The 27,849-nt window shown below is 44.0% G+C and overlaps 1 protein-coding gene across 3 annotated transcripts; it reads right to left on the minus strand.

The window, feature by feature from the left end:
• Positions 1-2,999: 2,999 nt before the first annotated feature.
• LOC139543823 (rapamycin-insensitive companion of mTOR-like) lies at positions 3,000-27,250 on the minus strand. Of its 3 annotated transcripts, XM_071350269.1 has the most exons (38): positions 26,879-27,250; positions 26,695-26,742; positions 25,462-25,559; positions 24,650-24,714; positions 23,788-23,919; positions 23,601-23,664; positions 21,745-21,871; positions 21,492-21,661; positions 21,316-21,383; positions 19,938-20,005; positions 19,711-19,793; positions 19,349-19,436; positions 19,145-19,235; positions 18,985-19,051; positions 18,765-18,845; positions 18,492-18,592; positions 17,997-18,162; positions 17,804-17,905; positions 17,647-17,693; positions 16,922-17,057; positions 16,500-16,699; positions 16,138-16,264; positions 15,309-15,473; positions 15,082-15,158; positions 14,917-14,995; positions 14,608-14,805; positions 14,410-14,502; positions 14,157-14,263; positions 13,791-14,029; positions 12,433-13,522; positions 9,157-9,240; positions 8,436-8,613; positions 8,146-8,230; positions 7,769-7,963; positions 6,895-7,053; positions 6,646-6,769; positions 6,431-6,569; positions 3,000-6,365 (listed from the first exon to the last, which is right to left on the minus strand). In XM_071350269.1, the coding sequence occupies exons 1-38, from the start codon at positions 26,925-26,927 to the stop codon at positions 6,294-6,296; spliced, it is 5,262 nt and encodes a 1,753-aa protein (XP_071206370.1). In that variant the 5' UTR covers positions 26,928-27,250; the 3' UTR covers positions 3,000-6,293. The 3 variants fall into 3 exon arrangements, with proteins under 3 accessions (XP_071206370.1, XP_071206371.1, XP_071206372.1); XM_071350270.1 differs by lacking the exon at positions 9,157-9,240 and having other exon boundaries at positions 26,879-27,243; XM_071350271.1 differs by lacking the exons at positions 19,349-19,436; positions 21,492-21,661; positions 21,745-21,871; ... (4 more) ...; positions 26,695-26,742; positions 26,879-27,250.
• Between the last annotated feature and the right edge of the window lie 599 nt (positions 27,251-27,849).

Below are 27,849 nucleotides of genomic sequence, written 5' to 3' on the forward strand. Positions count from 1 at the left end.
AGAAGACGGAAATGCAGTGTCCCTCTTTTTTTCCTGAACTCACCTTACTATAGTTCTGCTTGGTGCCATTTGTGTCCAAAAATGAACAGGATAACAGTACTACAAGAACCAGAGCCCTGCCTAACATACATACAGGTGGTCCCTAATGTAAACTGGATATCCTTCCTTCATTGGAAAAGCCTAGAAGACTGTCCCACTTTGTCCTATTTTCACCGCTGTCCTATTTTAGCTAGCTACGGTTGGTAAAGCGTGACACAATTACAGCATTTTGACATTTTATAAGCTTAACATCAAAACACAAATAGCTATGTCACTGATATTACTGTATGCCTTGTGGGGTGAGCTTCCTGTTTGAAGTTGCCCTGCCCCCCCTCTGTTACACCAATGAAGTGATGTGGTTTCTCTGCATGGGCTTAGTAACAATAAATAAATATCAGGATTAAGCCATCCCAGTTTATATGATGTCCCACTTCATCTGACTTCACCCTAAATGTCAACAGACAATGGGTGCGTTTGAGCGGATCACTTCTGACAAGTGGTTACCGCCTTTTCAAAGTGTTACATTATAGGGATCAAAACCTCTCTCATCACCTATTTCTCCAACAGTATGTGATTGTGGCCTGCAATTTGGGGTGTTCCTGCATATCAGCGTTGTTTTTTTATTTTTTTACTGTAAGTTGCCTATATACAGCCAAAACAGAAAGAGGAATGTGGACAGGAACCTACTAGAGCAGCACAGCCCTCAATATTCTGAGCCTGCCTGGCAGGGTTGGTTCGACAAAGCCAGAGCCCCCTGATGGTAGAGCATAATATACAAGTAAATTCTCAAAGCTGCTAATGAGAACCTTGATGACCTTGTACCTAGCCGGTGAGGACTCCAGTGGGGTACCCCCACGCAGGGGGTAGCAGTGCTGGCAACACTGGCTGCAGTAGCCCATGGGAAGGGGGTCACACTCAGACAATCAGAGGGGACATACTATTGTGACCCTGGTGGCACAAAATAATCAAAGGTCTGACTGCACAGAGATGGTTGGGAAAATGGTCACAACGGGGGACCAGAGTGTGTTTCAGGGGAAGGGGGTGCATCCGATCTCCATCACCTAGGACTTGACAGTGGTTAATCAAATCTACTAAATTTTTGCCAATTTTGCTCAATCTTGCATGCTTTCTCAAACAGCTGTAACTGTAGAATGTCGTGGAAATTCTAAAGAATCAGGAATGACTTGGATAACTCTTCAAGCAATCAAACACTTTAAAGTCTTAACGAGGGAGCAGGTCAATACAACACACACATACAGGGTGAATCGATTGAGTGCTCGACTAGTACAGAAACGCAAGGCGTTTTATGTAGAAACCATAACTGCTTAGTCATGGTTGGTTCCACCCCTTCCCGGCAGATCAGGACATCCTAAGCTATCTTGTTTTCTTCTTGTGGTCCGATGTATCAGGTGTGTGAGGTCAGATGTATCAAGTGTGTAAGGTCATAGCGCACAAAGAAGTGATAATGTTAGTTCCGTTACTCCTCTCTGTTCACACATCTCCACACAGCTGTGCCCTTGAAAGATATGAGAAGAACAGGATGGACTGAGACAATGTGGTCACTCTGAGGCCCTTTGTTCAACTTGGTCACACGGCATAAGACAGGAAGAGTGGAAAAATACCAGCTTCTTCTTAGACAGTGGGAATTTACAGGTTTAAGGCTCATAAAGATCGTGCATACATTTTTTTGCCATTTTTGCCCAGACAATATGCATTCTTAAATCAAGTCCTTTCTTGAGTTGGGCTCTGGGATGTAACAACCATTGCGCATCTGAGCTTAGGGTTGAAAGTGGGTTAGCCTAGTGGTTAGAGTGTTGGACTAGTAACTGAAATGGTTGCTAGATCGATTCCCTCAGCTGATAAGGTAAAAATCTCTAGTTCTGCCCCTAAACAAGGCAGTTAACCCACTGTTCATAGACTGTCATTGTAAATAATAATTTGTTCTTAACAGACTCGCCTAGTTAGATAAAATATGTGGTGGAAAGGGGTTGAGTGTGTATCCAACATCTGTTGCTAGGGGGTAAGGATGTTAGGGACAACAGGATTAATCACAATTGTTTGCTCAAATAATAATTGCCTGACAAATAACCAGGATTGCCATTGGATTTAGGTAACAATCTTTTGCATTAACTATTGACATTATTACACATATTAATTGTTAATGATGGAAATTAAGAGTAAAAAAAAAAAATTGCTATGCATAAAGCAAATTGAGGTGAGAGCATTGGAAATGCTTTTAGAAGTTGATCTGCTTCTATTCTGTGGGTGGCACTGGATGGGTCCTGGCCTCTCGGGGGGGCCTAGGGATCCGGAGGGACGGGGGTGGCCTGCCGATCACTGGGATGACAACCCAATTTGGGATTGGGAGGGGCTTTAGTGGGTGGAATAGTGGAGATATATGGTACAGAAAATATCATGGTACAACTATATGGACAAGCAATCACTATTGTACTTACTAATGGTAAACACCGGGATGCTGGCCTTCTAGGCAGAGTTGCAAAGAAAAAGCCATATCTTATTCTGGCCAATAAAAAGAAAAGATTAAGATGGGCAAAAGAATAGACACTGAACAGAGGAACTCTGCCTAGAAGGCCAGCATCCCAGAGTCGCATCTTCACTGTTGACATTGAGACTGGTGTTTTGAGGGTACTATTTAATGAAGCTGCCAGTTGAGGACTTGTGAGGCGTCTGTTTCTTAAACTAGATACTCGAATGTACTTGTCCCCTTTGCACAGTTGTGCACCGGGGCCTCCCACTCCTCTTTCTATTCAGGTTAGAGCCAGTTTGCGCTGTTTTGTGAAGGGAGTAGTACACAGCGCTGTACGAGATCTTCAGTTTCTTGGAAATTTCTTGCATGGAATAGCCTTCATTTCTCAGAACAAGAATAGATTGACGAGTTTTTGGACTGTTTTTGGACAATCCATCATAAAGACACATATACACAAAAATAGTGACATAAGTGAGTAGTTGATGTCTGTTTTTATTATCAATATGCATCCCTTAATTAAGATTTATTCTAATGGCCCATATAATGCCAAAAACATAGAAACCACAAATGGGGCAAAAAAAAGTCATACAGCTTCTTAAGTGTAATATATTTCCTCAAGAGAAAACATTTATCTTTGTCTCTTTGTTCCTAAATGGTACAGGTATATAAAAGGATTTGTTTTCAGATCTCCATACAGTGCTTTAGAGAAACTCAGAATAAGTCAACTTACAACACATTAAGAATAAGGGGCAATTTTTTTTTTTAAATGTCTCAATGCACACAGCAGTTAAATATTTAAGTTAGTACTTCCTGTTCCAATTGCTAGAGAACAATTCCAACTAGTTAAGTCAGTTTGGCTTTTTGGTCCATAACAGAACTTGTACAACTATGTTCCCAAATAATTGACCTTATTCGTCTATCTGAAACATCAGTATAAATGTTAAAACCTGCTATGAAATGTAACATTTTATCTATTTAGAATTTGCAGTGAGTTGAAAAGGTGAGCTTAGAATGAATGAAAAAGGAAGATCTACGAAGGAATAGAGGAATCTGCTAAATCAAAATGTCCCCATTTCTTTTTAATTTAGAGATGTGATCAAACATGCACATTGTACTGCAACTATAGAATTCTCCACTTGCAGAGGACTTATTTTTCCAACACAATGCATTTACACAGAGGAATGTGGATTGCTCAGTGCAATTGAACTGCACCCCAATCCTCTTTTCACCAGTCCATTTCTCTAACCACTTCATCACATAACTAACCAAGGCCAATATAAACAGTAGGACTAAACATTTCCATTGAGTCAATCATAAGTGCATGTTGCTGTTGAATGATTCAGCACAAACAGTGCAGCAATAGAAGTAGCATCGTCAAAGTGAATGCTCAAGGCAGGCTGGAAATGAACACAATGATAGCCACCATTTCTTTAAAACAGTTACTAAACAACACAACAGCTAATTCACAAACCACCCAAGCTCCACCTCAGCACTCTAAAACCAAGCAGGTGCTTTTGACAGGCTCTTCTCTCTACAACAGGCATAGGTAGATTGTGGCCTTAACATTGGTTGCTTATCATTTTCACAACCTATTTATCAATTAATTCCGCTATAATTAGGGCCAGAATTATTTACTTTTAATTTATATTAGAAGTAAAAAAAGTAATGTCTCATATGTCAGAGCATTCCGGAAAAATAAGGCAATGTCATTTCAGCTGCCGAAACAAATTTTTAACAAAAGCTGAAAAAGTACAACATTAAACCCCATTACTCATCTTGCATAGCAAAAAACACCAGTACAATCCCATATCGAAATGTTTTAAACCATCATCATTTCACAAACATGTAGATAGATTTCTGGATAACGGATGTGGCTGTCATTGGAAGTGTTTTCAAATGAAATGAGTGTTCTTATTGCACCTGTTCAGGCAGGCCCTGCTCTCCACTAAGACATTTGCTCCAGTTTCGTTATTCTCCAGTTTTACCGGAATGAGGACAAGCAGACAGCATCTCCCAAGGAATGGAAACTGACTGGAATGGCAAATGACTTCTGCCCAATACTGAAGCAGCAATTCTCCTTGGCCATCAAGTAGTGACTGTTTTCATGGACCATGTTCTGGGGAATTTCACGGCAGAAGAAGAAGCCGTTAAGCATATACTAAGATGACTACTTAAACGCTACCGCACAGTAACATACGTGTGTATTCTTTCACCTTGACGAGCACCAGATCTAATGTCCTAACCCTGTGCTTTTACTTCAGGGTTTAAATATCTAGGTAATAAACAATAATGCATGCAGCCTTGGTTTCAAACATCAGTTCAATAACTGACCATATAACTCCTCTGTGCTGAAACACACAGACCGATGTTCAATGGCAATCATTTGGTAGATTTCACTCCTACGTGTAGCTGTTCAGTTCTTGGCATGAATGCTTAAAAACACAAACAAAAACGACATCCAGCAAGGAGGAACATTTCCTCTTTAGCACATGTCAACAAAACACACAACCACCAAACTGCATCAGTGACTGATCATCTAGCCTACCTGTATCTGCAGTCATTGAATAGAGCAATACCAAAAGCCTTTTCAGCACTATTCTCCTTCACTGTTCTTTGTTCAGGTACAATGAATAGACATATGGATATTCGCAATGTCATGGTCCTCTCTCCAGATGCGGAGAGGTTTTAGTGTTATGCAGAGGAACACAGCCTCTCCAGTGTTTTAGTCAAAGTCACTGGATCCACTTTGGGAGAAGCTGAGCTAAAAACAACATGCTAAGTTATTTCATATAAGTGGTTGGGCTGCAGTCATGTACTTAGAAAAACTGAGGAAGCCCTCAGAAATGATGGACCGTTTTACATTTTTGTATTATGCCATTTTGGATTTGATTGTGGTCCAAGATCAGTTGGTAATGAATTTCCAAATATGAAAAAAATCTAATAAAATGCTCACAGCTGGCTGTTATCATTTGGTCAGATAAAACATGTTTGTTCATCCTGTGTTATCCATCAGATCTTAAAGTCAATAGGAAGAACATATGTCTTCCCTCTATTTTCTCTTCTCTCCATTTGTGTCCAAATCCTAGGAGGACATACAGTGCACTCTTGTATGGAGAATTAAGTGAGGATGTGGGGGTGGTTCAGTGGTTAGCGTTGACTCAAGTCAGGGGTGGGGTTTGACTGAAAGTTAAGGGATAAAAAGTTCAGGGAGTGGGTGGTGTTTGACTGGAAGAGCAGTAGTGGTGACTATGTTTGACTGGGGGGGGTGTGTGACTGGTAGATCAGTAGTGGTGACTCAGGGTTTGACTGGGAGGGGGGGGGGACAAAGTAGATCAGTAGTGGTGACGGGGGGGGGGGGGGTGACTAGTAGATCAGTAGTGGTGACTATGTTTGACTGAGGGGAGGGTGTGACTGGTAGAGCAGTAGTGGTGACTATGTTTGACTGAGGGGAGGGTGTGACTGGTAGAGCAGTAGTGGTAACTCAGGTTTTGACTGGGGGGTGTGTGTGACTGGTAGATCAGTAGTGGTGACTCAGGGTTTGACTGGGAGGGGGGGGGGGTGACTAGTAGATCAGTAGTGGTGACTATGTTTGACTGAGGGGAGGGTGTGACTGGTAGAACAGTAGTGGTAACTCAGGGTTTGACTGGGGGGGGGGGACTAGTAGATCAGTAGTGGTAACTCAGGGTTTGACTGGGGGGGGTGTGGGGTGTGACTCAGGGTTTGACTGGCTGCGAGAGGGAAGGGAAGACAGAGGATGACTCAAGGCTCAGCAGGAGGGTCGGTCGGTCGGTCCGTTCTTTGGCGACATGGAGAGGATGCTCTCTGCCTCTTCGTACATCTGAGGAAGAGACAGAGGTCAATAGAAGCCAGTCAACATGTATTGTTATGAATGTGTGCGTTTACCGGGATAAATGGCACGTCCTGGAAGAGCTCCTGAATGAAGCGGCGTGCCGACAGACGGAACATGCAGTGGGCCAGCAGGTAGGACACCTCAGAGTAGAGACAAATGTCATCGAATGCATAGGGGAACTTCTCCTTGATCCTGTCAACACAACAGACACAGGGATATCAACCTCGGTTTGAGTGTGTGTAGTGAAAGGAATGTGTGTGTGTCTTACGTTAGCAGGTTAGTCTCGTGGCCTTTGGTCCCCACAGAGGAGCTGAGGTTGACCACCAGACGCAGGACCTCCTTCCTGAGGAGAACCCTGCCGGCCGGAGCATCCTCTGGGATGGACTTCACTCCTGAGGGGGGAGAGAGACCACAGAAAGCCAGGAGGGTTAGTCCATTCCTCTTCAACAAACAAAATAACCCTTCGCTTGTGAGAAAAGCATTGTATGAGAGAAAATATATATTTTTAAACACTTACCCAAAACCAGTTCAGTGCTGCGGGTGCTTCCTGGGGAGCCCTGGGACATAGCATCACTGCACCCAGACACCCCTGACAGTTTGATTTGGGCCATGACCTCCAGGTGATTCTGCACAGGTGGACTGCACCACTCTGAGAAAGGGTGGTCCTCCGTCAAGTCTGAGGGAGAAAGGAGAATTCAATTAAGTTGTTTATTGGTCACAGACTGCTAATATAATAAGTAAAAAGAATACAAGGAAGCAAAAACACAAATTGATAAACAGCACAATGTTCTATATACACACTGAACAAAAATATAAACGCAACATACAACAATTTCAATTATTTTTCTGAGTTACAGTTCATATGAGGAAATAAGTCAAATTCATTTATTTCAATAAGCTCTAATCTATGGATTTCACAAGACTGGGAATACAGATATGCATCTGTTGGTCACAGATACACCCCCCCCAAAAAACAAAAAAACAATGGGCCTCAGGAACTCATCAGTCTTTCTGTACATTCAAATTGCCATCGATAAATGCAAATTGTGTTCACTGTGCATGCCAAACGCATCTGCGGCATTGTGTTGTGTGACAAATCTGCACATTTTAGAGTAGCCTTTTATTGTCCCCAGCACAAAGGGCACCTGTGTAATGATCATGCTGTTTAATCAGCTTCTTGATATGCCACACCTGTCAGGCGGATCAATTATCTTGGCAAAGGAGAAATGCCCACTAACAGGGATGTAAACAAATTTGTGCACAAGATTTGAGAGAAATACGCTTTTAGTGCGTATGGAACATTTCTGGGATCTTTTTATTTCAGCTCATGAAACATGGGACCAACACTTTACATGTTGTGCTGATATTTTTGTACAGTACAAATAGCTGACCTGGGTGGCTGTTGGATGCGCTGAAGCCAAGCACAGTCAACCCAGTGCAGTAGAGGCAGTTGTCATCGTTGTGTTCCTGTAGACCAGTCTCCTCTGAGCCCAGTAGCTGCTGCTGCTCTGCACGGCTCACCCCCATCAGCTCTGTGATGCTCAGCTGGGAGCGGAGCACAGCATGCCGGGAGTGAGGGCTGGGACCTGGGGGAAGGAGCACACACACACACGCAATCATACATTTACTCCTTTTTATTCAAGCCTGTTGGTCCTGAGCAGGCCTCATCTCAAGCAGAGCCATGACCCCCCCCCCCCCCACCCTGTGCTAAGCTCAGTGCTATACAACTCCTTACTGAAGGAAATATGTTGACCCTGGGCTTTCTTACCATCTGAGTCTCCAGAGAAGAATTTGGCAGATCTGTCCTCAGAGGGCGGGCTGGTTCTCTTCAGGAAATATGGTGTTTCTTTTATCTAAAAAACAAATGATGCTACAGTTAGCAACACTCACAGCTTTATCCTTAAATATATAAACAACCTCAATTTCTTTGGTAAAATATTTAGAGTACAAGTTAAATTGATAGATGAGGGGGCAGAGTGGGATGAGATGGGGAGTGGAGTGGGCCAGGGGGCTCAGTGCGTCTGGGTTCAGAGAGAGGGGTCAAACGATGGTCACTACCTGGAACATGTTGTTGATGTCCACGGGCAGCGCCAGGCCAATGAAGTCATCAGAGCTGCCGTAGGTGGCGCTGGACACCATGGATCTCACTGAGGAGGACCGCTGCAGAGTGGTCTGGCTGATGGGGCTCAGCAGATCCTCCTTATCCAGAGAGGCAAAACTCAGAGCCTTCAGGAACCTAGAGATGGAGAGAGATAGTGAGTTAGGAGGCAGGGCAGGTAGTGTGATGGGGGGTGGGGAGAAAGAGAGATCAATACTGAGTAAAAGAGACAAGACTGTACTTATAGAACAATGCAAACATGAGGTAGGTTTGACTTGACTTTCTACATACAATCAGCAGTTGGTTGCCTCAGTCAGGGACATGGGTCAGGAAAAAAGGAGGGCTAGACTTCCCACACCATAATATAGATTAACATTTAGGATGTAGGAACAGTGGAGTCACGTCTACTCAAATGACCACAGCAGGGCTCAGAAGGGCCTAGGGTTACAACATTTCTGTAACTTCCCCAAAATTCACAGGATTTCTGGAAAACCTGTGAATTTTGGGGAAGTTACTGGAATTTTGCTACCATAGAAGGGGCACAATAAAGTTGATGCCAAGGGTGGACGTGGGGGACGGGGTGTTGCAGCTTAGCGCCTCCTCTATGGTGTCAAATAAGGAACATCCAATAAAGGAGAGGGAGGGGTGAGCTAGCGCCTGCTAAGATGTCTGTCCACGCACCGTGGAAGGAGGGCTCTGACAGGCCTGCGACTGGACCCAGCTGGCCCACCGTGACCCAAACAGCCAAACCTTTTTACTGAGCACCTATTGAAAAAGGGACCATCAGAAACAGCACACACACAGCATGTTACTCCCATTGGGGGAGGGCTGCTGAGGGCTGAAGAGACACGACTTTACCGAAGATGTGTCATCAGATACAGTTGTTTAACATGATTCAGATACTGTTGTTTAAGAACATGATCCTGGTGATGGGATAAGTCTACTGAGGGAGTGGACGACAAAAAAATGTTGTAATAGTTACAAGTGGAATTACTCATTATTTTGGTTTCAACAAAGTTCCTAGTACATTTCAGCAAATTCCAGAAGTAATTGGAACATTCATTCAAGCCAGAGCAGAGGCCAAACTGTTGATCTTGTGATGCAAACTGCTGAGGGCCCAAAAAGGTGACACTTTTTTTCACTGAAACATGCAAAACAAATCCCTGCTAGGGGGAAATGCAGGTTAACTAATTAAACAAAGAATATGATCTACATGATCAGTCTCTGTGTGTAAAATAAAAAGTGGTTAATATGAACCTAACACACAGCAAAAAAAATGTAAAGAAAGCAATCCAATGTTATTTGTTGCCTAGATTTACTGCAAATGACACTCAAGTCTTGATAAAAAAAACAATACACTAATATCACACTTAGTCATGACAGCCTTTATATTAGAACGCTTGAGACCACACACATACAGCTGGAGTCAGAAGTTTACATACACTTACTTGACTGTGCCTTTAAACAGCTTGGGAAATTCCAGAAAATTATGTAACAGCCTTAGCAGCTTCTGATAGGCTAGTTGACATCATTTGAGTCAATTGGGGGTGTAACTGTGGATGTATTTCAAGGCCTACCTTCAAACTCAGTGCCTCTTTGCTTGACATCATGGGAAAATCAAAAGAAATCAGACCTCCACAAGTCTGGTTCATCCTTGGAAGCAATTTCCAAACGCCTGAAAGTACCACGTTCATCTGTACAAACAATAGTACGAAGTATAAACACCATGGGACCACGCAGCCGTCATACCGCTCAGGAAGGAGATGCATTCTGTCTCCTAGAGATGAACGTACTTTGGAGCGAAAAGTGCAAATCAATCCCAGAACAACAGCCAAGGACCCTGTGAAGATGCTGGAGGAAACAGGTACAAAAGTATCTATATCCACAGTAAAACAAGTCCTATATCGACATTACCTGAAAGGCCGCTCAGGAAGGAAGAAGCCACTGCTTCAAAACCGCCATAAAAAAGCCAGACTACGGTTTGCAACTGCACATGGGGACCAAGATCGTACTTTCTGGAGAAATGTCCTCTGGTCTGATGAAACAAAAATGTAACTGTTTGGCCATAATGACCATCGTTATGTTTGGAGGAAAAAGGGGGGTGCTTGCAAGCTGAAGAACACCATCCCAACCGTAAAGAACGGCGGTGGCAGCATCATGTTGTGGGGGTGCTTTGCTGCAGGAGGGAGTGATGCACTTCACAAAATAGATGGCATAATGGCTTAAGGACAACAAAGTCAAGGTATTGGAATGGCCATCACAAAGCCCTGACCTTAATCGTGCAGAAAATTTGTGGGCAGAACTGAAAAAGCGTGTGTGAGCAAGGAGGCCTACAAACCTGACTCAGTTACACCAGCTCTGTCAGGAGGAATGGGCCAAAAATCTCCCAATTTATTGTGGGAAGCTTGTGGAAGGCTACCCAAAACGTTTGACCCAAGTTAAACAATTTAAAGGCAATGCTACCAAATACTAATTGAGTGTATGTAAACTTCTGACCCACTGGGAATGTGATGAAAGAAATAAAAGCTGAAAGAAATAATTTGACTATTATTCTGACATTTCACATTCTTAAAATAAAGTGGTGATCCTAACTGACCTAAGACAAGGAATTTTTACTAGGATTAAATGTCAGAAATTGTGAAAAACTGAGTTTAAATGTATTTGGCTAAGGTGAATGTAAACTTCCGACTTCAACAGTAAATATTGCACTTATATCGGGAAAAAAACATCTTAAATTAGAAATAGAATGAAACAAACAGGCATTCTATTTTTGCTCTGTTATCGTGGCCACTATAGACATCAATCAGGGGCACAAGGCTACATGTGTGCAAAAATAACGTTCACTGAGTAAAAAAAAATATTATTTCCCCCTCACACACACAGGTGTAACTGCCAAATTCAACACAACAAAAACAATATATTTGAGCTACACTGCACATTATTACATTGTACACTTTCTGCCTGTGGACATGTGTTCTACAATGTGCCAGCAAAAGTGAAAAGGAGGGAAAGTGTGTGCTGTTCCTTTCACCTCTATAGTGCCATCCAGCTTAAGCCAGGCCCAGCTCCAGCTACACTTAATTCCTGAATCCACTTGTTAAATGAGGCGTTGCCTGTTTTCACCTAATTCTCTCATTCGGAAAATTAACCACATACTGTAGAGGGGAAACATTTGTTAACAGATGGTGGTTAGTTCGTTAGCATTTCACACAGTGACATTTTTTCACGTGTTATAACTTAAGGAACGGCAAGGAGTCGTATACCAGTTAATACTATAGCGAATTGGTTAGGTTACTAACGTTAGCTGGCTAATGTTAGCTGTCTGACTTTATTAGCAAGCTAATTTTCACACCATAAACTAAATTACTTGATCAGATAAGTTGGCTAATATTGCTCAACATTTATCTGGCTAGCTACTGAGAATTCGATCCAGCTAACAAGATACTTACTTAAAACAATGTTAATACTTGTTCCATCACACTTTCTCCCTCACCTCAAACTTTCGAAATGCCAGTAGTTTTTCGGCTACAGCTCATGAAGTATGCTTCAGCACCTTCTCACCCCCGTCTCCGTGGTCAGGCTCCTCACCTAACGTTACCTCTTCGTTATCGCTGCTGTAACTGGCAAGCTGCCTTTCCAGAGGCGCGCGGATGCTGTAACTAGTAAATTGGTTGTCTCTTCTTTCCTTCAGTCATGTGCTGCGCTGCATTCTGTTGTTATGTAAACGATTGGCTGAGCCTTGGATACAGCAGCCAGTATTGCTCCAAGCGCGCATCACTCGTTCTCTTACAGCCAGTAGTGATCCAAACCTCCCCCGTCCAAACTTTCCCGTCCAAACTTTTCTCATCAGATCTACACGAATCACTTAGGTCACTTATTTTGGATTCAAAACGGCGAATTTCGCCAAAAGGTGACTAGTTTGCATCCCTGATTTATGTGTATGTGCGTGTCTGTTACCTCCTTGGGGTGAGTCTGGAGTCCAGGCTGCCAGTCTTCATGTTGATGGTATCGGTGAAGAGCATGTCTTTGGCTGGGGAAGCCAGAGCCTCGCTGTGGGACAGGGATGAGTGGATCCTCTGCTGCTGCAGCCTCTTCAGCGTAGCGTAGCCCAGCGCGTCACGCTGACTAGCGTACGTGTCACGACAACTTGCGTACTTCAGCGTGGCGTAGCCCAGCGCGTCCCGGGAGTTGGAGTACATGAGGCTGCAGTCCGTCAGGCCGCTCAGGGTGGTCAACGAGGGCGACTTGAGGGACTGGGCGCGGCGGGGAAGGGTGTGGGAGGAGCCGGGGGGCACCAGGGAGGCAGAGCTGGATTTGGACAGGGAGGAGAGGTGGGCGGTGTGGGGCTGGGGGGTGAGGGAGGTCAGGGTCTGGATGGTTTGGGCGCTGATCACACTGTTGATGCTGACACCGTCCATGTCGATGGTGGAGGGCAGGGTCTCCCTGGAGGGGCTGGAGCTCATAGAGCTGATGCCGCTGGTGGTCGTGTCCGTGTTGAAGCTCTGACTGCGTGATTTAAATTGAGTCCCCCCGCCCCCTCCGGACGGGCCATACCCGGCCAGGCGCTCCCGGCTAGCCTGTTCTCTCTGGTTCTCACCCACCCCTGACCCTCCTACACCCACTGACCGGCCTGGCAACCTCCCCTCCCCCTCCCCAATGCTGGGGGTGCTGCCCCGGTTCTCAGATGCCTTGCTGCCCACAAAGGAAGTTTCTAGGTTGACAGAGGGGCTTTTGGGCAGGTGGCCGTCATTATAGATTGGGAAGACGTCTGAAGATCCAAAGGTGTAGCTGGGCTCGGTGACGGTGCGTTTGCGCCCCTGTTCCCCCTCCACCCCTCCTCCGCGGCCCCTGGGAATGCCCTTGGGGTCGCTGTTGCTGCGGAGCTTCTTCCCAGATAGCGACAGGGAGTGGAGGAGGCGGTTGCGGAAGCGGCTGGAGGCCAGGAGGGTGAAGGGGCTGCGGTCTTTGTACTTGGGTCTCATGTACATAGGAGGATCGTCCGACAGGTCACAATTCTCCAGCCTCTCATCGTCCATGATGTACATACCTGGAAGTGACCATTCACGGTTAATCAAATCAAATTGTATTTGTCACATGCACCGAATATAACAGGTGTAGGCCTTACCGTGAAATGCTTACAAGCCGTTAACCATCAATGCAGTTAAGAAAAAAAGTGTTAAGAAAGTATTTATTAAAATAATAAGAATATATATTTTAAATAAAATGTACTTGGTAGTTTGGGGTAAACATTTGGAGATACTGTACCAGTTAAAATTAAATTATAACTAGTTGTACAATGATGACTAGAGACTTACTGGGTTGTGTGGAGTCACTCTCACTGTTGTGCATGGAGCTGGTGGAGTCAGAGGCGAGGCTGAGGCTGGAGGGGACAGAGGACAGCAGACTGGGGGGGTTGGGGTGGGGCTCCATGTCATCAGGGACAACGGGCCACAACGTCCGGCGGCTGTGTCTCACAGCGTCCCAGCCGTGCTGCTTCAGCATGTCACAGCCCTGACGCGTCTTCGAGATCAGCCCCAACACGTATAGACACGTCCTACACAGAGTCAGACATTACAGAAAGGTCCTGGACAGAGATAGAGTAATCTTATGGGACAGCACAAGCATGTTGCTTCACTAGAAGCACCTTCAATATGAGAGTTTCAAATATGAATACGTCTTACCCTCTGACGGAGAGAACCTCACAGTGCAGAGCCAGAACCACTATGTCAGGGATCACCCCTTCCTCTTGCAGGAGGTTCAACCCCCAGTTTGACGACCCTATGTTACCCTGGAAACAAGCAGTTTAAAAACATTAATTCTCATGTAATTAGGAAACCGATTTCATGGGTGAATCATGTCAATAATTGGCACATAATTGTGGAACTCCTCAGGTTAAAATAGATGTGGTAGTTAGTCATTCTTAATTATACTGACCAAGGCCCAAAGTGCTGCCTTAAGTTGTTTAATGCCCTCCCACTTGTCCAGCATTGGGGAGCGAACAGTGTAGCTTAGGTCAGGAACCACATTCTAAAGAGAAAGTAAGAAACTAAAATAGTATAAACGCATTATGCCTGTAGGCCTAATTGCTACTTGACGAGTGTAATAGTGGGTGGTTCAACTAGCTGCAGTTACCTGGACTTCCAGTAGATGGCAGCCTGTCTTGTCATGGACAAGCTGGCCATACAGATGCACAGGAAGATAAACATTGGGCCTCTGTAACCTTTGGTTGCTTCGACGTACATAGTTGTCTCCGTCGACAGGTTTACGGTACGTGGTGAGAGCCTCGTTCAGCTGCTCCTCTATCATGTCCACATATTTCAGGTTATACTCCTACAAAACATACGAGGACATAAAAACTCGGCCAGTTTTTGATGCTCTCATGCGACAGCCAAAAGATGCAACTCATCATTTATTACATTGTTTGCTTGAGTATCAATGTACCTTCTGCCATTTCTCTAGCTGCTTGGTGACGTAGCCCCTCTCATTGAGGTAGGAGAAGCCCTTTGGAATGGACAAGAACCTGGAGATAAGAATGACAGAGGTTAGAGACAAAAAGGACATAATACAGACTACAAATAACAGCGGCGTTTTCTCCCAGCAGCTTACCGTAGCAGCAGCAGGACCCCCTTGTCCCCCAGGTGTGTGAGAGCTGGCTTCATCTGGATCAGAGCATGGAGGTTTGTCTGGAGGGAAAAAACCCCACATCTCAGCTAATACACTACTGGAGTCAAAAACTACTGGATTAAACTAAATTACAGACGATAAGGTACAGCAGTGACCAGGGATGACATAGCAAGACACCGCAACAGAAACTCAGGCCCCTCATTCCTCACCTTGTCCTCGCAGGCCTCATCCAGTATGTCCAGCGCCTCCATGGAGATACTCTTGTTGCGGTCGTGGAGCTGGGTGACCAGCAGCTCGATGCCCCAATTACTGAAGAACTCCACGTTGGCACGCAGCAGCACCCGCAGGTGTTTAGTGGCATACAACCTGCAGTTCTGTGGTACACCAACAGAGGGCAGAAGAGGACAGGCTACAGACAAAGACAGTATGAAGATTGGCTAAAACTGCTTCTTCAATAGAAATCCCCCCATCACACTTGTAGCCCATGTCAAGGCTACGTTGGCTAGCTAAGCTCACGAGTAGAAACACGTCGTCAGGTACAACGGTCATCTCACTCCGAACTGTGCATGTGCAGGCCGCCAAATCAACGGCACTCCTTCGATGTTAAATTGTTTTTGACGGAAATTCTAACGCGTCAGTTTGTCACTTTCAACGAGGTTACTCGTGAACTACTAAAGACATTGGCTCGAATCTACATTCTGCCTTTTAATTGAGGTTTAATTAACAACTAAGGAAGAATTTTTCACTACTCTCATTGACTTCTCAAACCCCGGCCTGGTCCATTTGGTCTGGTTCACGAGTGTTCCCGAAGGTCTTGCAATGTTGTTATGGAGTTACTGTCATTCTGAAACCCTAACACATATGCTCCATTTCAAGCACAACAAACCGAATTGCACATCACAATATACAAATGAAATACAGGTAGTTGCTTTCCAAACACGTGTGCAAGCTCCTCCACCCTCTCTATGACACCAAGAGTGATCAATTCCTGTGTGAATTCCATCTGTGCGTTCTCAGTGTAGGTGGTGTTGTTCTTACGTCAGTGGCAGCGGTGAGGATCTTGGACAGGATGACCCTGGACAGCCCGTCACGGCTGTAGTCCAGTGTGGACACAGTGAGCTTCAGCAGGTGGTCCCGATTCTTCAGTGTACAGATGTTCAACAGGCTAGTAGGAGAGCACAGGATACAGGGAATCAATGCACTGCTCAAGGACCATACACACAACAACACAATGACTTGAGTGAAGATGAAGTGAGAGTGAATAAGGACAAAGGAAATTCTCTGCAGTAGCTTAAAAAGGCACCTCTAAAAATGGGCCTGTTGAAGGTACTAGGGATCTCCCAAGAAATAAAAAAACACCCGGAAGAAAGAAACACACTAATGGACATTGAGAGACTGACCACTGGAAGACACTACACTTCTCCAGCATCTTGACGCCGTGCGGGTGTGAGGAAAGAGTGCCCAGGAACAGGAAGTAGTGCTGGCTGAGGGTGGTGAGCAGCCCATTGCTCTGGAGACTGCGGTCGGGCTTGAGCCCCGAAGAAGATGAGAGCCATTGGACTATGTCCTTCACCAGGTCCTCCAGGTACACCTGCCCATCCTGACACACAGAGACGTAATGTTCAGGTAATGTTGGACATGGTGAGAGAGGTCAAAGCAAGGTCATGTCATTATTTGATTATCAAAAGAGTTTACAATCAGAAGTTGTTTAAAACGTTTTTTTTTAATTGTTCATTAATAGGCCTGCATAGTGAAATTCTCTACTGCTGTTTGTAAATATCAGTAGTCTATTAGAGTGTTACCTCATAGTAAACCCTCTCACCTCGTCAGACTCCAGGAGGAACTCAATGAACTGGCATCCCACCACAGTGAGCTGCCTGGCTTTGCTGTGGTCCAGCTCCAGGCTGGCATACAGCTTACTGCTGGGCTTATAGAAGAACAGCAGCCTGCGCACAAACCTGCAGAAATAGAAGCCCAGCGTCAGTCAGACAGACAGAGAGAAATAGAGAGAAGCCCAGCGTCAGACAGAGAGAGAAGCCTAGCGTCAGACAGAGAGAAATAGAGAGAAACCCAGCGTCAGACAGAGAGAAATAGAGAGAAGCCCAGCGTCAGACAGAGAGAGAAGCCCAGCGTCAGACAGAGAGAGAAGCCCAGCGTCAGACAGAGAGAGAAGCCCAGCGTCAGACAGAGAGAGAAGCCCAGCGTCAGACAGAGAGAGAAGCCCAGCGTCAGACAGAGAGAGAAGCCCAGCGTCAGACAGAGAGAGAAGCCCAGCGTCAGACAGAGAGAGAAACCCAGCGTCAGACAGAGAGAGAAGCCCAGCGTCAGACAGAGAGAGAAACCCAGCGTCAGACAGAGAGAGAAACCCAGCGTCAGACAGAGAGAAGCCCAGCGTCAGACAGAGAGAGAAGCCCAACATCAGACACAGAGAAGCCCAGCGTCAGACAGAGAGAGAGGAAAGGCAACAAAAGAGGATCAAACACCACAAGCATATTCCCTTCATGTTACCTTTGGTTTGGTTTAAGAAGTGGTTGTAATGTTACTTACTTGTGTATTTGTTCATCTTTATTGCTCCGCAGGTTAACGTTTGGCCACTACAGATGGGAAAAGGCAACATAACAATTAAAATAAATTAAATTGAAGAGACAGTACTGAAAAAGAGACTGTAATAAGTTTGGATGTATTGCAGTCCTGCTCCACTCACCTTCAGTATTGTTGCGATGAGAACCCAGTTCCAGTCCAGGTTCTCTTTGTGGTTCAGGATGTGGCTGTCTCTCAGGTTCATCATGAGAGCATCCTCAGTGTCCTGCAATGCAAACAAGGACAGCATTTCAAATACCACCACAGCAAATCCCAGATGTTTTTGTTGCAACACAGGGACATGGTTTGATATGTACCTTAATGACAAAGATATCTCTCTGTGGTCTAAAGTGCTGGTCTCTACAGTAGTGTGAAGCCTTTGATTTGCGGATGATGTGGTCCAGGTACAGGCTGTTGTGTTTGGGTCCTTTCTTCTTCTTCTCGTGGAAGCGCTTCAGGTAGTTGACCGCTGCACTCGCCCGTCTGAAAAATGACAATAGATGTCGTGCCATTGTCATTAACACGAACCCAAAGTATTTTATGGGATTCTCCTGTAGCATATGCATTGTTTACGTCTGAAAAATGACAATAGATGTCGTGCCATTGTCATTAACACGAACCCAAAGTATTTTATGGGACTCTCCTGTAGCATATGCATTGTTTAATGAAGATTAGGGTAGAGAGTTTCATGTAACTATAGTCGTACAGTCTTTGCTCCTGTCTGCTACAGAGTAAATTCCTCACAATGGTCCCTGTCTATAGTGAACCCAAGTAACTTCCTCTGCGCTCTATGGTAAGTAGTTGACACTCACAGTCTCTTCTCCTGGGCGATGTCGAAAGAAGCAGCCTTGTTGATGAGTGTGGGCAGACAGTGCAGGTGGTGGCTGTGGGAGTGTGGGAGGATGGTGTTGGCCTGGGGGAACAAAAATAAACAGTTACAACAACCATGAAAAACAAAATTACAAACTGACACCAAAAAAACTCATTAAAAACGAATGTGTCAAAAACTCCTAGAGCATATCCTCTGGTCCAGTTCATTGACCTCACATAATGTTAACATCTTAGAGGACAATGACTTGAGTTACCATGTGAAGCAGTTCTCCCAGTAGAATGGTGGCTCGCACAGAGTTGTTGTCATCGGTGCTTGTGATAACCTCAATCAGACCCTGTTGAGAGGTACACAGGCTTTACACGACAGGCAACAGTGGTTTGCGTGTGGGATCTTTAGGTAGTAACGGATAACCAACAGCACTATTTGGTTGAACATACACAAACTTATTGATCCTCTGACATTGATGACCATACCTCAAGAAGTCCACTCTTGATGAAGGCAGACAGTACCAAAGCCAGGTAGTTATCCATTAGGTCAGGCCTGAGGGGGCAGACAGAGAACACTGAGTTTATGCAGAGAATGTGTCACATAATCATGAGTAAAGGAGAGTTGAAATTCAGTGATTGTTTTTACCTTGACCGAGCTCGATGTGGAAGGATACATTTTGCTTCAGAAGCCACGAAGCCGTCGGATAACCTCCAACTGTCTTGGAACCTACTGGGGTCTATAGGGGGAGGATAGAGACAAGTATACCTTGTGACTCAATAATATATGGTACATGAGATACATGATAAGGCGGTTAGAGGTTATTTACTTGAACAGTGACATTGTACCCACCCACACTGATAAGTGCTTCAATAAAGTCTGCAGTCGCAACAGGCATGGGGAGCCGGAATATATCATACATCACCTCTAACAAGCCTTTCTGTGGGAGATTGAGAGGAGCCATGTTTACTTACACACAGTCTAATAGTGACTCCATTATCCCCTCATTAAAAATTTTAACATTTTGATGAGGAGTGGGGAAATAATATTTTTAGGGGTGTGCTCTACATTATTCCTACATTAAACTGAGTGACATTGTTATCTGTGTTTTTGAGCCCAACCATAGAGCAATCTCGAGGTAAACTTGAGGACACTGCATTCCTTTTGACCTCAGTTGTCACATGCTGATAATGTCCATTTGATGCTATGCTTACCCTTACTTCCACATTTGGTATACATAGCAGGCCAATAAGAGACTGGATTCCAGAGTTGCCTGACTTGCACAAGTTAATGATGCCTGGGGTGAGATTGAGACAGAAAGACAGCATAGGGTCAGGTAAGAACACGTTCATATCACATCACTAATAACATATATCAAAGCTATCAGGGTATATAGACACTCAAACTCATAGATGATTGAATATGAAGGATTAATGTTCACCTGACCAGGAGCGAAAGGAAGCAACTATGGACATCTTACTGGCCAGGAATCGAGCTTCCCGGTCTTCCCTGGTGTGGACATCAAAATGCATTAACATCCCCAAAATATTTGATACATTAAATACAACACCAGTCAAAAGTTTGGACACAAACTCCTCTCACTGTCAACTTGGTTTATTTTCAGCAAACTCAACATGTGTAAATATTTGTATGAACATAAGATTCAACAACTGAGACATAAACTGAACAAGTTTATGTTTTGCATTTTGGTAGGCCGTCATTTTGGTAGGCCGTCATTTTGGTAGGCAGTTTTGCATTTTGGTAGGCCGTCATTGTAAATAATAATTTGTTCTTAACTGACTTGTCTAGTTAAATAAAGGTTAAATAAAATAAATAAAAAATAAAGAGGATAAATTCATTAGTTACCAGCCTCAGAAATTGCAGCCCAAATAAATGCTTCACATAGTTCAAGTAACAGACACATCTCAACATCAACTGTTCAGAAGAGACTGCGTGAATCAGGCCTTCATGGTCACATTGCTGAAAAGAAACCACTACTAAAGGACATCAATAAGAAGTAAACTTGCTTGGGCCAAGAAACACAAGCAATGGACATTAGACCGGTGGAAATCTGTCCTTTGGTCTGATGAGTCCAAATTTGAGTTTTTTGGTTCCAACCGCCGTGTCTTTGTGAGACGCAGAGTAGGTGGACAGATGATCTCCGCATGTGTGGTTCGCACCCTGAAGCATGGAAGATGTGTGATGGTGTCAGAGTGCTTTGCTGGTGACACTGTCTGTGATTTATTTAGAATTCAAGGCACACTTAACCAGCATGGCTACCACAGCATTCTGCAGCGATACGCCATCCCATCTGCTTTGTGCTTAGTGGGCCTATCATTTGTTTTTCAACAGGACAATGACCCAACATACCTCCAAGCTGTGTGAGGGCTATTTGACCAAGAAGGAGAGTGCTGTATCAGATGACCTGGCCTCCACAATCACCTTACCTCAACCCAATTGAGATGGTTTGGGATGAGTTGGACCGCAGAGTGAAGGAAAAGCAGCCAACAAGTGCTCAGCATATGTGGGAACTCATTAAAGACTATTGGAAAAGCATTCCTCATGAAGCTGGTTGAGAGAATGCCAAGAGTGTACAAAGCTGTCATCAAGGCAAAGGGTGGCTACTTTGAAGAATCTCAAATCTCAAATATATTTTGATTTGTTAAACACTTTTTTGGTTACACTTTTTTGTGTTATTTCATAGTTTTGATGTCTTCATTATTGTTATACAATGTAGAAAATAGTAAAATAAAGAAAAACCCTTGAATGAGTAGGTGTCCAAACTTTTGACTGGTACTGTATGTATAATCCACACTTACTTGAGTTGCCCCTCTGATGTGTCTGCATTGTGTCTGTAGTGAAAGTCCGTGTACGGGGCCAGGATTTGCTGGAAGAAAAACAGAACGAGAAAAACGAAATCACATTCAATGAGGAAAATAATCAAATTAATCAAATTCCAATTAATGACTGCTGCTCGAGCGTGTATTGTCAGTACCTCGAGCTCCACATCTGAGCGCACATACTGGCGTGTGTGTGGGTGGTTGAGGAGGTGTAGGATGGTAGTGATGAGTGCCTCGTTGATGCGACTCAGCTGACAGTCGATCACGTTCTTCAGAATGGTGCTGAGACCACTCCTCTGGGCCACCACCACAGGGTTCTTCACAGCTGCAGAACAAAGGAATCACACAGGGTTTAACCAAAAGATCACGAATAGATAAGTGTGTGCGCGCGTGTGGTGCCTCACTCACCAAGTTCACAGATGATGGCGATACAGACACGCACCATGCGGTCTCGCTCCTGTAGCCCATCTTTGCCCACGGCAATAAGGGAGTTGGTGACAGACGAGGGGAAGAGCAGTGCATTCACTGTGATCATCTGTAGGGGGCAGCAGAGAGGGGACAGTTCAGAGTCTCACATAGTAGTACTCGCGTGGTAGAAAGATGTTTACTAAATAAGTAAGGGATAATCAACGAGGGGCTATGCGTTCTATGGAAAATAATGAACGACGTGGAAGGTGTGTTCCACAACGTGGTAGCGGAGTGGCATTATTTTCCAGAGAACGTATAGAGCCCTGAGTTGATTATCCCTTTCATACCATGGCTATAATTTCACACATGCCCCTATAAATGTGTTTATTTGCCATTAGAAATGTGTTCAACATCCACTGAAGTAGCTAGAAAGTTTACTAGATAGCTACAGTAGTTGCCGTGGTAACCAAACAAACAGACTTGCTTGATTAGTCCTAGCTCGCTATTATGAAAATCGAATTCAACAATATCAATAATGTTTTCAATTCTACTTTCAAAAGCAGCTCAAACAAACATGTAAAAATTAATTGTACCGTGCAAATATACTGTGTGTTAAAGGGAAATAATGCATGCTTTGGAATGCCCTTCAAGCCAATCAGAAATGAGTATTCAAGTTCAACAATGCTATGGTATAAAGATTGTGCCTCTAATCCTGGACGCTGATTGGTTAAAACCGCATTACAGCCGGTGTCTATTCCACAAGTTACCACCGGCTAAATCTATGACGTTGAAATGCCCATTTACTCTGTTCCATCTGACTGCGCAATTCACTGTCTCATCAGCCCAGCCAGACAATTTATAAACTTGATCTGCACTGTAAACAGCATCTAGACATCATCTTACATTTCTTTTAGACTAACATTTAGTTTTCAACAGCTGAGATTTGTATAAACCTTGCTGTCTCTGACATTTGCAACATTGTTTCAGAATTGAAATTCGATCTCCAGTTGTCCCATAGTAATGAACGTGTCGGGGTCGGGAGTCAGAATGAGACAGACAGACAGCTTTTCTCAGCCAGTCGAAATCACGAATCAGCATCATTTTTATGTATATATACAAAGAAATGTCAGTAGAAAACAGGTCAAACGAAACGAAGTGCAGCTTGTTTGCAGTGTTTCCAGCGTCAGTCTGAAGTGATTGTGTTAGCTGTGTTGTTGGCTAGCTCCTCTGAACAACAGTGTCCTGACGAGAGAGCACATTTTCTATGCCAGGTGAAATCGCGCATCATTAGTTCATTGTTATGGATGTATCTAAATAAATGTCACTAGAAAACAGCTTAAACAAATGCAAATACTTGTTGTTTTTCTGGCTGAACTGTTTTGATGGGACTAAGTTAGCCGTAGTTGGCTAGCTAGCAAGCAAGCGATAAGAACGTTGCCAGCCAGTATGGCAATAGAACATTTAGAACCTCCGAACCAATAGAACGAACGACCAGCTGGTTCGGGTAGAAATCCTAGATTTGCATCAAGACTATATCTTGTGGAAGGATGAAATAGTATAAATAAATTCTGCAAAATGACATTTATAATGAAAATATGCAAAGAGTTTTTTTGAATATGTTGGTAACCTATTGTAGAAGTGATAATGCTCTTGAAGCCAGTGTTTGGAGAACATATTGGCATGGTTTGCAGGCCCTTGAATTCATCTCGAGCGAAACCACACCCGTGCCAATATATCCTCCAAACACCAGCTTCTCTGGCATTATCACTCAAATAACTTGTCATACTTTGACATCTTACTGAATGGTACACTATGCATGAAATTAATTGAGTTAGGGAGAGGTTGGGGTGTCTCACCTTTCGCACCAGCCTGAGAGCCTGTGTTCTTTCCACCTCATTGCTTTGCTGGATGTCTATGCACCTGGAGAAGGACATACTCAGTCACTCAGTGGTTGAGAGGTTACGTGGGCTCAACATTGGGATAAGTCACACACACACACACACACACACACACACACACACACTGTTCAGATGTAGCACTCACCTGGCGATCAGGTAGTCTACCTGAAGACGGAGGACCTTCTGGAGAATAGCGCTGTCTCTGATCAGGTAGCGTAGAGCCCTCAGCCCTGCAGCTCGCACCTCCTTAGCCTCATTTAACAGCGCTAACCGGAGACTAGAAAAGCGGCAGAATGGGAAGTGTGGGGGGGAGAGAAGAATAAGAAACAACAAACCAGTCTGCACTTGACTTCATTATAATGGAAAAATCATTGTATAGTGGAACTGGAAACAACGTAGGCCGTCATTGAAAATAAGAATTTGTCTTAACTGACTTGCCTAGTTAAATAAAGGTAAAATAAAGAAAGAAAATAAATCAGCAGTGGTCTAAGGCACTGCATCGCAGTACTAGCTGTGCCACTAGAGATTCTGGGTTCGAGTCCAGATTTTGTCGCAGCCGGCCGCAACCAGGAGACCCATCGGGCGGCGCACAATTGGCCCAGCGTCGTCCGGGATAGGGGAGGGTTGGGCCAGCATGGTTGTCCTTGTCCCATCGCGCACTAGCGACTCCTGTGGTGGGCTGGGTGAAGTGCACGCTGACACAGTCGCCAGGTGCACAGTGTTTCCTCCGACACATTGGTGCGGCTGGCTTCCGGGTTAAGTGGGCATTGTGTCAAGAAGCAGTGCGGCTTGGCTGGGTTGTGTTTCGGAGGACGCACGGCTCTCGACCTTCGCCGCTCCCGAGTCCGTAAGGGAGTTGCAGCGATGGGACAAGACAGTAACTACCAATTGGATACCACGAAATTGGGGAGAAAAAGGGTTAAAAGTAACAAAACTAAAAAAGAAAGAAAAAACAGCTGGTACTGTATATGTAGCACTACTGAAGATTAATTTCTCAAAAGAATCACCAAATGACGATCTCTTCATGTGTAAACCCAAGCTTCTCCTCTGAGTGGCCTGCATTGCAGAGAAGCTGTGACAGATGGAGACAAACATACGCGTAAGAACACATTGTCGTGGTAATTTCCTGATGAGAGCAAACCACACACAAGTCAGAGTTATATTTAAAAGTCCATCTTTAATTATATATGAGCTTCACCATAGCCCTTTTTGACTCTCAGATCAATTCAGTGTCTATAAATGAATTCTCTGAGAGTGCTTACAAAACAATTCTTAGTTTCTTTTATAGAAAAGATACACCCCTCTCAACTTACATGACGAATAACAGATCTTAGGAACATTACAAAGAACCTTTTACTTGAAAGAGGAGTATCCCATAGCTAGATAGCATTAGCTATAAATTATCGTTCAGTTTGGTCTCCTAAAACGAGGTTCCAATCTCGTGCTTGGTACCAAAACATTACCTCATCCAATGGCATATATCAATTGTCAATTCTAGATACTCCCATCTCAAATACACTCCCTCCTGGACAAGATCAGAAAAGACAGTGAGCCACTTAGGTCATCACATGGTTTAACAGATACATTGACATATGAAGACAAGCCTGACCTCTCCCCTCTCTGGGCCCCAAGTGACTAAGCCCTAGCTGAGAAGGGATAACAGTATAGTCCAAAAGAAGACATTCTAATGACAAGAATAAATAAAACATCTTATTTATCTATGTTACCTAACTAATTCTGATTCAGCCACGACAACATTCAACATAAAGAATCAAACGTTACATACACTTAATGTCTGCTGAGATGTTGCCCCACAAACCTTTATAAAGTTGTTCAGGTGACCAAGTTTGCGCATGTTGGAGACTCCTTGTTGCTTGGCAACATTCTGAAGGATTTCCCGAAGGTTGTCTGAAGGATCTGAAAGGAAACATCAATAGGTACAATGAACTGAAAGGTTCTCTCACTGGGTTACAACTCTGTTCCAATACGTTACAGTAACAGAACACACTGTGTTCAGGAGAGACCAGCATGACTAAGCCTCATTAATGAGTGGGACCGGAACACTAAACTGGAAATAGAAACACATTTGGGATCAGGGCATTTGGGATTTCTTCACCCGAGTGAGCAATATAAAATCTTAAGCGATAAATCAGTAAAACATTACTATTCAGCAATGGTCCGAATGTGCTTTTCTATGCTTCAGTCAAGTGACTTCAGATTCGCAGTGTCCATGGGGAAATCTGGGGATATCACTTGGACAGAGTGTTCCTGTAATGAGGACAGTTAAGATGCCAACATGTATATTTAGCTGAATTGTGGTGGTACTGCTCTGCTGTGAAAACCCATTGCAATTCAGTGACCAAAAAAAATAAAATCGCTCAGTATTACCATAACATCATACTGTTGATCAAGGTTGTGGCATTTTGAAGGTGAAATATGATTCAACTAACTTTTGAAAATGACTCTAGGGGCTTACTGTTACATCCATCAGTTTAACAGGGGAGCTACTATCCAACGTCACTTTTTATGCAGTAGCTACATAACTTCAAACAATAACAACATCATTTGTTTACAAACTCTCCCATGATGAAAAAACAAACAATGCAATACAGGCCCTTAACATTTGGATTATGATGATAAAGTAGATATGTGTTGGCGTTTAGCTTCAATAAGGCATGGGCCTATTCTGCAAATAAATCAAGTGAGGGACTGGGACACATTTCTCTAGTAGAAAATCAATGGCATTGAATTAGCATTGAATTGCATACAAGCCATATGCAGTGAGCTAGAAACATTGAATGACACTAGCTAATATCCAAACAATAACATGCATCAAAACAACAATGTCGTGATGATCATGTTTTGAATTGCTGCTAGCTATGCTACTTAGCCAGGCTGTCAACACAGTTAGCATTGTAGCTAACTAATTTATATATAGGGAGTTACCATGTTCGGCCATTTAGCAGCAAGCTAGCAGCATCCTACTAATAAATTAGCTAGCTTCGATTCAATTCTGGGATGGTGACTCCAAGCTCCAATCTGATTCACCCACCTCTGGAGAGATCGAGTGGTACATTTTCATCCCCACTGTCATTCCGACCTGTCAAAGCAAACCATACACACCAAGCATTAACGGTTAGCAAGGAGCCAGCAACTAACAGGTACAATGAAAGTTCCGCTTTGTGTTTTGGAGGGTTGCTAATCTCTGGTCCAGACTGAAATATATATTGTCTCACCTCGCATCCGAATGCTTCGATTCGGACGGCCTCGGATGCTGACCGCCATCTTTACAGAATAATTCAACACCGACCGGACCGGAATCAACAAGGATTATCGCGAGAAATTCCACACTCATTGCCTCTTATCTAGCCCAACCACAGTATATGGGGCTGCAGTATTTAATGCATACTGAAATAAAAGGTATTTCTGCACCATCTATGTGCTGCCCCTTGCAAATCATTGTAAATTCAACATTTTCATGATTTGAGGACAGTGCCATTTATGACAACCGACATTCGGCAATATTTGCTTTAGTTTCTGTCAGGCCCATAATTCGCTCAGAACTCTTGAACTCTGGAAATGTGTCTCCTACCTAAAACTGGAGAACCAAGTAAACATTTGGATAATTTCACGAGTACGTCCCTACTTTCACAGTGTGAGGGGTCACCACTAGAAGGGATCCAGCTTAATGTCAGTGATGTCAAGCTTCCGCGAGAGTATGAAACTTGTCTGCCAAAATTGGGACTTGAGAGCAGTGTTGCCATGTTCGCAGTTTTCACACATTTGGGCTACTTTGAAAACGATGTCGCGGGTGAAAATGTATATGTCGTGGATTACGAGTTTTTGGGCTATGTCTAAGTTGCACCGCGGCCGCCATGGCATTTCTCTTAAAAATATATATATTTCACTGTGACCTCCTGCTGACTGTCAGGCAGTGAGGCAGGCTGTTGTTGAGTGTGTGTGTGTGTTGAGAGAGCACAACAGCTATTGGCCGAGTCACGCGAGCGAGAGGAGAGCAAGCAGCACATTGTCACAACTTTTTACCAGTTGTATATAGGCTATTTAGATTGTTATTATGGAGACACACTTTTTGCATAAAACATATTAATACCCTAGAACTGATGCACATAAATAAATGATGGCGGCAAAGCACTGGAAAACGACTTTGGGCGTCCTTGGGTCTCGGGGATGCCCGAGTGGAAATTTG

The sequence above is a fragment of the Salvelinus alpinus genome, chromosome 18 (assembly GCF_045679555.1).
Source record: "Salvelinus alpinus chromosome 18, SLU_Salpinus.1, whole genome shotgun sequence".
NCBI classification, from domain to species: domain Eukaryota; kingdom Metazoa; phylum Chordata; class Actinopteri; order Salmoniformes; family Salmonidae; genus Salvelinus; species Salvelinus alpinus.